The following is a 14930-nucleotide window of genomic DNA, read 5'->3' on the forward strand; positions in this document are numbered from 1 at the left end:
TTGATTTCTAGCACTCACCTGGTGGCTTCCAGCTGTTTATAACCCAAATTTCAGGGATCTGATGCCCCTTTAACAGAGCAGTTACTTTAAGTACTATCTCTCCTCTCCCATTGATGCCCACAGACTGGAGCTGTTTGCTGAGTCGTCGAAACTTGCAGTCTCTAAGCAAAAGGCTCAAAGACATGTGTAGGATGTGTGGCATATCTGCTGCAGACTCTCCGAGCATCCTCAGTGCTTGTTTGGTTGCAATGGAGCCCCAGGGTTCTTTTGTTATCATGCCAGGTTAGTCATCTTCAGTGTATGTCAGATTTAATTCTTCATTGCACATTTAAGGTTTTAAGTGTTACATAAAATTCTTCACTTACCAAAAAGGAAAAATGCATCTCTCTCTTAGATTCTGTGTCAACTGGTTCTGTTTTTGGAAGAAGCACCACCCTAAATATGCAGACGCCTCAGCTAAATACCCCACAAGACACATCATGTACTCACATCCTTGTGTTCCCTACTTCTGCTTCTGTGCAAGTAGCTTCAGCTACTTATACCACTGAAAATTTGGACTTAGCTTTCAATCCCAACAATGGTAAGTTAATTGAGCCTTAAGATTTTTTTATTTTGTTTTGAAATCAGGTTCTTGTTATGCAGCTCTGTCAGGTCTAGTAATTATTGCTTTGCCCAAGATTGGTCTTGAGCTATCAGCAATCCTCCTGTTTCAGTATAAAAGTGCTGGGTTTACAGGCATGTATGACTGGCAACTTTTTTTTGTTTTGTTTTTTTCTTTTTAATATTTTGGAGATAGGCTCTTGCTGTGTTACCGAGGTTGGTGTAGAAACAACTCTCATGCTGGGAGCAGTGGAGTTCGCTTGTAATCCCAGCACTCATAGAAGCAGAGGCAGGCGGATCTCTGAGAGTTCGAGGCCAGCCTGGTCTACAAAATGAGTCCAGAACAGTCAGGGCCACACCGAGAAATCCTGTCTTGAAAAACCCAAAAGAAAGAAAGTAAAAATGAAAAGAAAGAAGCTTGCTGCTTCAGTCTCCTAAGGTCTACAGGCACACACTACTATGCCCAGACTCCAGGGTTTTATAAGTAGCTGAATAGCATATCCTGAAATTTACCCTAGTAAGAAAAAAAGAATTTGAAGTTGTGGTTAAGAATATTGAGATAGAGCTGGGACTTAAAAGCAGTAATACATATTTTATAACAAGAAAGAAAAGAGGAAGCTGAATATGTACCTAATAGGAAAAAGCTCATTGATGCAAGAAAAGGGTGCAAAGTCAAAGAAAAAGGCTGTGAGCCAAAGCATAAGGTTCAAGTCGCTAGAGAAGACAGGAAACAGATTATTAAGATTTTTGCTTCCTAAACATGAATGAAATAATGTGTCATTTTATTCCAATAAGTGCATGGTAATTTGTAAAGTGGCTCTAGGAAATGGCTACACCATTTTATGTTATTGTATCAGAATTGGTTATTGATACGAATTTTGTAAATTTTATTTTGATCCTAAAATTTCTGTATATTTATTTATGTTGTGCTTTTGAGTTATATGTATGTTACCACTCATTATATATACTACATATGTAATCTGTCTCTCCTCTTTCTATACATCCTGTTTTACTAGAGATTAAACCCAGGCCTTTTTGCATTCTAGACAAGCTGTTTCTACCATGAGCTATATTCCTAGCCCTTCTTTATATGTCAATTTGTTAAAATAGTGTTTTATATAAACTGTTAGAATAGAGATGTAACTTGGTGAACCTTTCAGGTTTGATTTAGTAGAAGAGAAAAAAAAGTGTTTATTGTTACTCTAAACCACCTTTGAAAATGTTAGATCTTCAAAGATACACATATATTTTATAATCATCATCATCATAATAATTATTTTTTTGAGACAGGGTTTCTCTCTATAGCCCCAGCTGCCCTGGAACTCGCTCCGTAGATCAGGCTGGCCTCTGCCTCCCAAGTGCTGGGATTAAAGGCATGTGCCACCACTGCCTGGCATATTTCATCATTTTATTCTTTTATGTAATAACTTGAATATTTTACTTAGTAAAGAACAGTGCCATTTATAACACATATTTTGATATGTTGCCTTTGTTGCCGGTGTTTCTGTAACATTATTATATACTTAGTGGCTTAAAAGTATATGAGTTTGTTATATTGTAATGTCCAAAATCATTTAGAGTGGTTTATTTATTTATTTTTTTAAATTTTTTTATTTTTGCCTTTGCCAGCTTCTGGAGGCCACTATAGTTTTTGGCTTCTGTCCCTTCTCTCCATTTTGAATGACAGCCGTAGTACCTTTCATTGCCACCCACTCTTTCCTTTCTGTAAGGACTTTTGGAGCTAGGGTTAACTCAGCTTGTATAGTACTTGTTATTTGTATGGCTCTTGGGTCAATCTTGTGGCATCACATTTAAGAAAAATGAAAAGGGTCCCTGTGAACAGAATGTTCATTGGAAAGTCCAAAATAATCTCTTTATAGGTTTCTTTAGATTGATCACTTCTGCAAAATCCTTTATATGGCTGTTGGCACAATACTTGGTACATGCCTAATACTCTGTAAATGCTGGTTATATTAACCCATTTTGCTTTAAGATATTTTTTGGTTGGTTTTATATTTTGAGACAGGGTCTCACTATATAGCACTGGCTTGTCTGGAGCTTACCAAAATCCTCCTGCCTCTGCCTCTGAGTGCAGAGATTAAAGGTGTGCATCAACATGCCCTGGCTGTTTTTGGGGTAAGATCTCACTGTATAGCCCAAACTGGTATAGAGCTTGCTTTATAGACCAAGCTGGCCTTAAACTCAAAGCAGTCCTCATCACCTAACCTTCGAAGTGATGGGATTACTGGCATGCCTTGCCAGTCCCATTTTGTTTAAAATTTAGTTTAATACTTTACTGTGAATGATCATGGTATACAGAAGATAGAATATTAATTTCTTTTCCTTACACAGATGGAGCAGATGGAATGGGTATCTTTGATTTGTTAGACACAGGAGATGATCTTGATCCTGACATCATTAATATCCTTCCTGCATCTCCAACTGCATCTCCTGTACACTCTCCAGGCTCTCATTACCCCCATGGCGGTGATGCTGGCAAGGTAACCCTGTTAAAAAAAAAAATGCCATCCATCCAGAGATTATTATATGAAATAGAACATAATTTTCCCTTTGAAATTAACAAGAGATGAGTGTCAGTTGAGCTCATTCATTTTTGTTTAGCCAAGAAAACCTTTTTTTTTTTTTTTTTTCTCCCCATGATCTTCCTGCTTCTACCTCAGAAATGTTGAAGTCAATGGCATGTGCTGTCCATGGCTCTTTTGGTTTGTGTTTGTACACAGCTCAGTGTGGCTTCTGACTTATGTGCCTCCTCTGTGCTGGGATTGCACCATGTCTGGTTCTTTTGTTTTTCTTTTCAAACATTAAAACCACCAGTAAGCCTATGATCAAAACACATTATATGAAATTCTTAAAGAACTAATAAAAAATGTGGAGGAAAAAAAAGCAGTTTTTACTGTTTTATCACAGTAGTAGGATTATTAGTGCTTACGGTGCTGATATAATGAACATATTTATTATGCATTTTATTTTCCTTTTATCTGTTTCCTTAAAACATTAGTTCATCCATGTTGGTATAATGTCTTCCAAACACTATTGAAATTAATAGCATCTTATAAATAGTGCTAGGGGAACAAAGAGAATTGAAACTATCTTATAAGGGCTGGAGAGATAGCTCAGAGGTTAAGAGCGTTGACTGCTTTTCCAAAGGTCCTGAGTTCAATTCCCAGCAATCACATGGTGGCTCACAACCGTCAATAATAAGATCTGGAGCCCTCTTCTGGCATGAAGGTACACATGCAGGCAGAACAATGTATGCATGCATAATGAATAAATCTTTAAAATAAACCAACTGATATGAATAAATCTTTAAAATAAACCAACTGTCGGGCTGGAGAGATGGCTCAGAGGTTAAGAGGACTGTCTGCTCTTCCAGAGGTCCTGAGTTCAATTCCCAGCAACTGCATGGTGGCTCACAATCATCTATAATAAGATCTGGTGCCCTCTTCTGGCGTGCAGATGTACATGCAAATAGAGCACTCATGTAAAATAAATAAATCTTTAAAACAAAACAACAACAACAAAAAACAACTGTCTTTTGAATTGGGATTGAGGAATTAGTTGGATAATTATTAGGAAATAAGTGGCATTTATATTGAACAGTTTTCTGTTTTGTACTCGACCTCAGACATACTCATTTTGTCTTGCAAGTTTCCTAACACTGTTTCTATGTTACTACTACATTAGTTAGTTATTAGGCTTAGTATTGAATTTAACCCTCACCCTGCTCGACAAGTGTGCTGGTATAGACCCACGCCCTCAGCCCTCATTTTTTTTTTAGAAGGTCTAGCAAAGTTGCTCAGGCAAGCCTTGCACTGACTTTGTAGCCCAAGCAGACCTTTAGCTTACTTTGATCCTTCTGCTTCAGCCTCTGAGCAGTATTGGCCAGGTTAGGCTTAGTAGTAATTGAGACCCTGACTACATATTTAACCATTTAATTTTTAGTATTTTATGTGGCTTATTGATGGTAATATAAGATTAATACAAGATTAATTGTTGTAAGTCATTTTGTATTTATATTTGTTGTCTAGAAATATTGAATGAACTAATACTCTTATCTTTTTAAGGGTCAGGGTACTGATCGGCTACTCTCAACAGAATCGCATGATGAAGTAACTAATATTCTTCAACAACCATTGGCCCTTGGATACTTCGTATCAACTGCCAAAGCGGGTCCATTACCTGACTGGTTCTGGTCAGCATGTCCTCAAGCACAATATCAATGCCCCCTTTTTCTTAAGGTATTATTTTGGTGCCAATTCATAACTAATCTTAATTGATAGTTCAGTACTGAGAGCTACTGAAGCATTTCAAAGTTTTAGAGCTTGTCTGAATTCTAAGCTCTTAAAGGCACTGTTGTATGAATTTCTGTAAATGGTGTCACAAAAAGAATTATCTAATATGAAACATAATTATAAAAATTTATTTTAAGGTTGAATATTATTCTTAGGTCAGGTTCCAGAAACTCTTGCTTTTAAATATTTCAAAGCAATATAGAAGTTTAGAGCTGAGAAACATTCACTGTCTCTTTCCAGTCTTAACCTGTAGCTGAGTATATTGTGATTCAGGAAACTCACCCATCTACAGTTAAAATTTATAGTAGGTGTCAATTTATAGTTATAGTAGGTACAATTTGGATCTTTTAATGGTTATTATGTTATTTGGATGGGATCATAGTACATTCCTATTACATTTCATAATTTTGAGGATTGAAAATTTTAGCAATCTTTGTAATACTTGATTTTAGTTTAACTTACCTGCTTTAAAAAGTTTCCTTTATGTATTGAATAAGACAGGTGTAATAGCACATGCCTTTAATCTCAGCATCTGTGAATCAGAGCCAGGACAATCTCTGTAAGCTTGAGACTAGCCTAGTATACATAGGGAGCTCCAGGCCAGCCAGGGTCACAAAGTGAGTCCCCTGTTTCAGAAATAAGCAAACAAACAACTAGGGAGCAGGTTGAACGTGGTGACTTAAAAATCTTTAGCACTTAGGAGGCACAGGCAAGAAGTTTACCCAGGAGTTGGAGGCTAGCTTGGTTTTAAATAGTAAGTTCCAGGTGAGTCAGTGGTACATAGCTAGTCCCTGGGTCAAAGCATAAACAAAAAACTGGTGAGTAGTGTTTTAGAAGTGAGATTCTCAGACCTACAGATACTTATTTTTTTCAACCTTCCTCTCTTAAGTTAGTTATAAGATAGTAAAATGAGTCATGAACACCTCTGTGGTTGTTACTGTTGCTGCTACCACTCCAAAACAGTCAATGAAGACCTGACTGACACACTGTAGAAGCCAGCGTAGGTGGCTCTCAGTGTTTCCGGGCAGACGATGTGCTTTAAGTTCAGATTATAGTAGTAATTTCTTAACATAGATTTCTTGGGTCTCTTATGTCAGTTAAATCTTGATCCCTAGGCCCGTATTCTAGAGGATCAAAGCCATTTGTGATTAAACAGCGGGTTTCTGTAGCACATTTATACAGTCTATAGTAGTTAATGATCTGAACACCCCCCCTCCCCGAATGTGAATCAGCTGTGGTAGGCATGTATGCTGGCATTCCTGCCTTGAATTGACTATTAATATATTAGTTTATCCTATGGCTTTTATTCCTCTTCCAGCCGTTCATTGGTCTGTCCTAATCTCATTACATGGACACCTTCCTAAGGGGTTTTCTGCAGAATATCAGAATGGAACTTCCATTAAAAAAAGATTTCCTTGGTCTTTGGCAAGTGTTACACATGCCATCTTCTCCCACTTGTAATCACAGAGCCTGTGTGCTTTCATAATAGCTAAAGCTTTCATAATAGCAGTGAATAACCTTGCTTATCTGGCATTTTCCAAATTTAGTGTAATAGCTATTTTTTGTTCCTGACCTTAGTGTTTCAGGGCACACTTTTGTTTAGTAAACACTTTTATGAAAAGTGCAAGGGACTATCCAGATTCTTGTCTACTCAGTATTTGCAGAGAGGGTAGTGTAACTGAGCATTCACCATGTAACCAGATTAGAACTTCTGGCTCTGGTAAGGCATCACTTGACATAACTTTGTTTACCTTTGATTGTTTTCATGTATTATATTTTAGTTCTGTAGTCAATAAAATCGGCTGATATATTTCTCTTTAGTTGAGAAATGAGTAGATTCTGGATGGCTGAAAATATTTTTTTGCTTGTAAGAATTAAGTCAGCATTCATTTACTTTGTAGTGATCTGCCAAGTGAGACTTATTTATAACTCATAAATCAAGAATTTATTGACAGTTCAAACATTCATCTTTTTGGTTACATTCCTGAATATATTTTATAAGAGCTTATACATGTATGCTGTTGTGATGGAGAACACAGATGGATATAAAGAAGCACCCTTAGAGCTTGTAGAGAACTTTGGGAAGTGTTGTCTGTGATGAGCACCACCACTTTATCATGGTGTTTTACTATTATACAACTTAATACTGGATGATTAATTTAATTAATTGAAATGTGAAGAATAGCAGCACATTCATTTTGACTAGTTTTTCCTGTCATATCTAAATGTGTGCAATTTTTTTTTTATAAGCTTCTGCATGTGTGCATTGTTAAGACCATTAAGTGTTCATCCAGAGGAAACTTTGGTCAATTACAGCTTTGCATTGTAAAATATTGTACAGGATTACTCCCTTGACTTCTCTCTTTCTCTCTCTCTCTTTAAACACTTAGGACCAAAGTGTGGTTCCATAGTTTAAATTCTGTGTAACTCAGGGACAGGGTACACTCAGGCCTTTGAGTTCAGTGTTTCGTTAATCATTTGCTTTGTACACATGAGCATATTGTCTTAGAAGATAATTGGAAGGCAGTGGTGCACACCTTTAATCCCAGCACTCCAGCGGGCAGAGGCAAGTGGATCCCTGTGAGCTCAAGGCCAGCTTGGTCTACAGAGTGAGTTCCAGGATAGCTAAGGCTACACAGAGAAACCCCATCTTAAAAACCAAAATTAAAAAAATAACTAGAAACCTTTTTGGTTTTGGATTGCTATATGGCATAAAGAAAATATTGTAGAGATAATAGTGTGAGTTTTGCACCTTAAAATTTCTATCAAAATCAGGAATTTTTATAGTAGCTCCCACAGAGAACACTGTCCTAGGTTGAATTTCATTCAGGATGATGCACTGGGAGAACACAGTGAAGCTAACTGACTGATTTCCCTCTATGGCTGGCTGACTGACTGATTACCTTACCTTTTTAGGCCTCTTTGCACCTCCACGTGCCTTCAGTGCAATCTGACGAGCTGCTTCACAGTAAACACTCCCACCCACTTGACTCAAATCAGACTTCAGATGTCCTCAGGTACAGCTCTTGTGGCATTAAGTCTTGTCCATGTTGTTAAATGTCTTTATTCTTTTAGGTGAGAGCATTCCAGCTTCTTATTTTTGTATCATTGCATGACTGTGTTTGGGGTTCAGGTGGTTTTTCTTTTTTTCCCTCTCTACTCATGTACATGTGGACCAGGCACAGGGCCTTGTGCTTCCTCAGCAAATGGCTCTGTACCTCTGAGCTAGACCTGATTAAATTATTAGTTCTTAAAAACTATTTTATTCTTGGGGGTCCTGGAGAGATGGCTCACCAGTTAAAGAGTACTGACTGCTCTTCCAGAGGACCTGGATTCAATTCCCAGCACCCACACAGCAGCTCACAACTCTCTGTAACTCCAAGATCTGACACCCTTACACAGACATACATGCAGGCAAAACACCCATGTATATGAAAAAAAAAACAAACAACCACCCTTCTGTTCTTTTTATTTTATATATATGTGTGTTTTGCCTGCATGCATGGCTATGCATGCAGTGCCAATGAAAGCCAGAAGAAAGCATCAAGTCCCCTGGAACTGGAGTTACAAACTGTTGTTAGTAGCCATGTGGGTGCTGGGAGTTGAACTCTGCCCCTGTGGAAGAACAGTGCTCTTAAACACTTGAGTTCTCTCTCCAGCCCCAACCCCATTAAATGATTTGAGAATGTGGCTGGGTGTGGTGGCGCATGCCTTTAATCCCAGCAGAGGCAGAGGCAGGTGGAGCTCTGGGAGTTCAAGGTCAGCCTGGTCTACAAAAAGGGAGTCCAAACTCTGTATTGAAAAACAAAAACAAACAAACAGAAACAAAAAAGATTGAGAATAAGTGCTTTTCTCACATGAATATTTTTTGAAATGGTTTTCCCCTTATTTTTTGAGACAGGGTCTTACGTATCCCAGGCTAGATTCAAACTTACCATGTGGTGAAATTAGTTGTCTTTCTCTATTCCTTATCCATTGTTCTATGTTTTTTTGAGACAGGGTCTCACTGTATTGCTTCCCACTTACTGGAACCAGGCTGTCCTTGAACTCAGAAAACTCCACCTGCTTCTGCCACTGTACTCCTTCGTTCTTTTTGTTTATTTGTTTCATTTTTGTTTTTTGAGATGGTTCTGATTGTCCTGGAACTCACAGCAAAGATCCACCAGTCTTGGCTTTTGGGTGCCAAGATTAAAAGCATGTGCTGCCATGTCTGGTTCTACTGCTCTCTTTTAGAAAATGACTTTTATCTATATTTGGTTCAAACCTGTAATCTCTGAATTTGGGAGAGTTAGACAAGAGAATCAGTACAAGTTTGGAACTAGCTTACCTTAAAAAAGAAAACAAAACAAACGGAACAAAACAAATAAAGTGATGTAAGCCAAGCATGATGCCATTCAGGAAGCCAAAGCAGAAGGGTTGCCGTGAGTTTGAGGCTAACCTGTGCTACAGTGTGAAACTCTCGGCAAAGAGACTTTCTGTGGTTATGGTGGTGACATAGTCTCAGTGCTTTGGCAGCTGAGGTAGGAAGACGTGTTTAAAGCCAGCAGGGTGTATTTGAGGCCAGAGTGACATGCACAGCAGTACCTCAACCCCTTCCCCACCCAGCACTTTGAATCTAAAAGTATTGCCAAACTCAGTTGAAATAGATGGACTTACATAGTTTATTTGCTTTTCAGGTTTGTTTTGGAACAGTACAATGCACTCTCGTGGCTAACCTGTGACCCTGCAATCCAGGACAGACGCTCATGTCTCCCAATTCATTTTGTGGTGCTGACTCAGTTATATAACTTTATCATGAATATGCTGTGATCTTCGTTTGATGGAATTGCGCAAGGAAAGAACAGGAAGAAAGGATATTTTGCTTCAGGATTAAGTTACAGTTCTCAGTGGAAGTCATTTGTGATGGGGTCTAATTCTTATTACTTCAACAAATATTGTTTTGACTTGGGGGGGTGGGGCTATAACCCTATTTTTCATTGACTATACTGAGCTCTTTAGGATGATGACTGATTATTCAAAACGTATTATAACATTTTCGTAGCAAAAATTAACCTTTTTTTTCCAGTCACAGTATTTGTGAAAAGTAATGAGCCATAGTACCCATTCATGTTAAAGAATATTAAAAGCATGGAGAGGAAACATGAGGAACAATGAATTTCAACATATGGCTTTAGAACATCAAGATGTTCTTGTATTGGATATAGTATCTAGTATTCAAAAATGCCTGCATCTCTTATTTATTGTAAGTTTTTAAATGTATAAATTGTCTTATATTTCTTAACCTCTTTTATAAAAATTTTCCTAGAAGGTTTATACTGCCTTCTTGCTTTAAAGCAATTGGTCTAAAATATATGTAATCGTCTTAATTAAAAAGTTGCAGTAGGGTTGCTTTTAGAGTATTATTTTTTTGTAAGGGGGTGGGTTGGACAGTAAATTTGTATTGTCTCAATGTACAGTTTAACAGGGATAGAGGGGAAATAATGTCCATACCATTGTGTGTGGAAGATTTACAGCTAAGCTGTAGTTGCAGAGTACATGTACAGTAATGAAGTTCACTGTGTTTATAAACTGAAAAGGTACTGGGTCTTACAGCATTTTATATATCACACCTTTACAGAATAACATGATGGCAATATACATACGTGATATTGTTAGGTGGATTAACTTAGAATAAAATGAGAATTCTTCAGTTATATTTTGTACTATGGTTTAGGGCTATGACTAATATTTCAGGCCATTTCCAGTGAAAGAAACTTAGTTTTACAAGGAAAAAAAAAACATTTGCTACTGAATGCTTAAACTAATTTTGGTGTTTAATGTTACATGCTTAAATTTTTTTCAGTTTTCACAGTGGCACATTTAGGCATGGGGATATTACTAATTATGAAATTTTTCTGCAGGATCTGTTAGAAGGTTGAAATTTAGCCCAGCTCTAGGCATTTTACAAATTATTTTAAGAGCAGTCACTCTTGATTATTTTACTTTTTTTTAAATTAAAGATTGGGAACGTGTGTGAGTATGGGTGTGCGTGCGTGTGAGAGAGAGAGAGAGAGAGAGAGAGGGAGAGCATGAGAGCAAGAGAGAGAGTGCAATCAAACTGTGGTGTAAATAGATCCTCAGTGAGTTCTGGTCTTCAGACTCTGTTCCACTAGTGAAAGAAGCATTTTCTGAACTGTTTCCCTTTGACTTTTTTATTTATTGAATTTTCTTGGTTTGGAGATGGCAGTCCCAAACACCAGAGTCTGTACTTTTCTATGACAGCTCAAATTAAGGTAGGGCACATGCCAAGGAGGTTCTCACCTCCCTAAAGAAGGGACTTGAATTTTAGGGACTTTAATTCACCCCTTCCTTCAATACAGCTTCCCCCTTCTTATTTGCACATGCCAAGATAACTGCTTCATGCAGCTTTCCCCCTTGACAGAACCCTTCCCACAGTGCTGCTCTCAGGAGCCCCGCGAGTCTCCTGCCTGCATTGCTGACTTGAATTCACAGTCGCCGAGTCTACCTATCTTTCTTGGAAGCAGTCTTTCAAAATTCCTACTTGTATATTCATTATTGTTGACAAGGACAAAATCAGTTGTATTTACAAAACTCTAACTCAGTATGTTTTTTTTTTTAAACTGAAACCTTTTTTGTAAATAGTATACATTTAATGTTGCTTAGCATAAAAACACTTTCTTAAAAACAGTATATCTTCTTTAAATTGGATATATGAAACATTACCAACTCTGATTTTCTATAGAGGAACACAATTAGTAACAAGTTTTCAAATTATTCCTTCAACGTTAATAGAACAATCCAAATGTTGAGCATATTTTGATACTGAATTAAAGATCACATCTCTGTTTTTAAATTATGCTAATACCACCACAGATTATGTTGACATATTTTGTTCTGTATTTTCTTGGCGGGGGGGGGGGTACTTAAGATTTGAGGGAAAAGATGCTTATTTGGAATTTCTATTAAAAAACTATCCTTGTTATTTTCTTAGCTGAATAATGACTCAAGAAAATAAAAGATTATAATCTCGGTTTAAAATTACTAATATATGGTAACCACACTTCAGTTTGAAACAGATTTAACAAGATTATTCCCTGACAGTTCCTTCTATGTAACCATAAGCAGGGACCCAACATACAATTTTTCTTACCTGGGAATCAGGAACTAGTCCCAAATATACAGGATTTATTCATGTGTTGTTTTTTTTTTTCTTTTCTTTTCCCTTTCCTTCATTCATCAGTTCTTGCTCAAATAGGAAGTTACTAAATAGCCATTAGAAGAAGAAATGAAGCCTTTTGTGCAGGATGACAGAGCTAACTTATTAATGTACTGTCACAGACAAGCATGGGTAATTGTTTTATTTGAGTAGGTAACCAAAAGTGTATACTTTCTTCTGGCAAATTCTCAACACTTTTCCTCATTTCAGTGCTAATGCCTGTTTTGTGTGCAGTTATTCATTATGAAGCAGGTGAAAGTTCAGTATTTTAGCATTTTAAAAGATTAGTTATATAATGTCTGCTTCCAGCCAGTCTGAAACATCTAGCCATACCTTCCTTATGCAAGCCATTCAGTTATCAGGACTGTGAATTAACACTGTATCAATACATTTCTGTACACCTTATTGTTTGGCCAGAAGGCCACTAAGTGTACTTATATGTAATCCTTAAATTTTAAAATAGCTTGTAATTTTTAAATATTTCTAAACTTTTCTTAAACCACTAAAATTAAGCTCTTACTACTTAGTCAATTATCCTCAGCTGTATTCGTCCTCAATTGTCAGTATGGCACAGATTACTGTATTAAAATACTCTTTCGTCTTCATATTTACCCTTTGAGGTAATTTTTTTAACTTAATGTGTTACTACAAAGATTTGCAGATCTTTAATCAAGCACTATGTTAATTCTGTAATATCAAAATATTATGTCGCATTATTCAAAATGTTCATCTTGAATAGGTTCAAAGAAAGTCTTTAAATGCTGTTGCATCATAGAATCTGTTCCTACCCACTGTGGCATTGCATATTAATCTATTGAGACATTCATTGTTGCTTGACTGACATTTTGGTCCGACTTTCCTCTTAATATTTTAGTTTAATTAAAATTAAGAAAAATGTGTATAACATTTTGATTTTGTCCCATTCTCCCCAGATCAGTGGGAAAATATTACCTTTTGGTATTTCTTAGTGTTTTCATGGGCCCAGAACTATGGTTTAAAATTTTTATATATGTATTCTCATTCTCATATTTTCTCTCTCTCTTTCTCTCTCTCTCTTTTGTGGAGTATAAATTTAAAAACTGGATTTGGGACCTAAAATACTCCTCAGGTTGAGATATTCTTGAAGTTTTAAAATAGCTTTAGTTTTTAAAGTAAACTGGATTTGTGGACCTTAAAGTTACTGAGTTTAAACTACAAATTGTAACATCATTACTGGACATGTCAGCATCAACCCTCTCAGAATAGCTTGGTCACTTTATGAAGGGGCGTTTTTAAGTTGTTTAGCAGTGACATTTAATATGGTCCAATTGCTTTTCTTTTAACCGTGACAAAAAAATTTTAAGAAAGAATAAGGAACAAACACTATTGCTGCCGAATGCCATAACACTGAGTTGTACAAATTGTGATTGAGGAAATGAAAAAGTTTATACTTTTTAAAAAAAAAAAACAAAAAACAAAACTTCAAATGGAATAAATTATTCATGAAGCCTTCATTGTGGTGTCTCTTTCTGTTGAAAATATATCCATCTTAATTTTTCCACATTTAGGGGCAGTGTTGTTTTTGTGCTACTTATCAAGAGAAGCAGCCCACCTAGGTACTGAGGAGCAGGTTGTTTTGGGAGGGTGAGTTTGAGGCAGGGTCTTGCTATGTAGACCAGGTTGGTCTTGAACTCAAAAGAGATTTTCTTGCTTGTGCCTTCCAAGTGCTGGGGTTAAAGGTGTGCTTGCATTCCTCTAACCTCAGCTCTGAATAGTTTTTAAAAAAGAACACGTCCAGGATCCATGAATGGTGCACACACACACACACACACACACACGCTCCAGCTTCTTTTTGACCAATTTGGTGTTAATTTAGTCAAAACAGTTATGTTGAAATAGTAATACTTAGTGCCATCCCCTGTGTGTGTGAGAGATCACATAAACATGTTAGAAATGAGGAAAAATTTTAAATATGAATAATCCAATGAAATAGCTGCACATGAGTCCTGTAAGCTGTGGTATAAAGTATCCAGATATGAGCTAAAGATACACCTCAACATTTTTGTGGGCATTTAAAAAGTTTCTGCCAACAATTTCAAAATGTCTGTAAATGAAGGTGTATGGCATTGAAACTTTGTACCTCAAATTATTTTTTCTTGTAGTTTCCCTGTTTCATTTCTACCTTGTTACTAGTATTATATATGAGCCATGCAAATTAAACATTTTTTATAAGGGGAATGATATTCATTCATTGTTTGGACGTAGCTTTTCTATTGTGGTTTACAGTATTCAAAACCAATGTTTGGGGACTGTAAATTACACTTCATTGGTAGAGCACTTGCCTAATATTTGAAGAGCCAGCAATGCAAACAGTGTATCAGTAAAGCTGTTGGGCAGTTACCCAAAGGAGAAGCTGTTTGTTCTTTCATTTATGGTTTGGGAAAGGTGTTGATCCTTACTAATAATAATAATCCCAGTTGTTTAGAAAGATCCCTGTTGCTCACCCTTGTTGTCGACCAGGCTGGCAAACATTTTCATGGAGCAGATAACTTACTCATGGACCTCATCTTGCTCCCTTGGTATCAGTAGCACTGTTTTATATCCACAAATGTATTTGTTAGGTTGGTGAGGTGAACTGAAATAACATTATTTATCAATTAGGTGTGTTAATAAATTCATTTACTACTAGAATAAATGTTGCAGCATTCTGGCAGGTTTTTTTTTTCTTCCATTCAGTATTTTATTTCTCTTTAATTTGTTTTAGATTGGCTCTCATATAGCCCAAGCTGGCCTTGAACTTCCTAGGTAGCCTAGGTAGTGAG

The 14930-nt window shown here is 36.7% G+C and overlaps 1 protein-coding gene across 1 annotated transcript in view; it reads left to right on the forward strand.

The window, feature by feature from the left end:
- Nucleotides 1–13622, forward strand: part of Med13 (mediator complex subunit 13) — a 94124-nt gene extending 80502 nt beyond the window's left edge. Inside the window, exons 25-30 of the mRNA XM_021645849.2 lie at nt 124–282; nt 395–580; nt 2953–3101; nt 4686–4859; nt 7830–7930; nt 9590–13622. Of these exons, the coding sequence (XP_021501524.1) occupies nt 124–282; nt 395–580; nt 2953–3101; nt 4686–4859; nt 7830–7930; nt 9590–9722 (902 nt within the window). The 3' untranslated portion in view covers nt 9723–13622. The remainder of the gene's footprint in view (nt 1–123; nt 283–394; nt 581–2952; nt 3102–4685; nt 4860–7829; nt 7931–9589) is intronic.
- The last annotated feature ends 1308 nt before the right edge of the window (nt 13623–14930 follow it).

Source organism: Meriones unguiculatus, chromosome 7 (assembly GCF_030254825.1).
Source record: "Meriones unguiculatus strain TT.TT164.6M chromosome 7, Bangor_MerUng_6.1, whole genome shotgun sequence".
In the NCBI taxonomy this organism is placed as follows: domain Eukaryota; kingdom Metazoa; phylum Chordata; class Mammalia; order Rodentia; family Muridae; genus Meriones; species Meriones unguiculatus.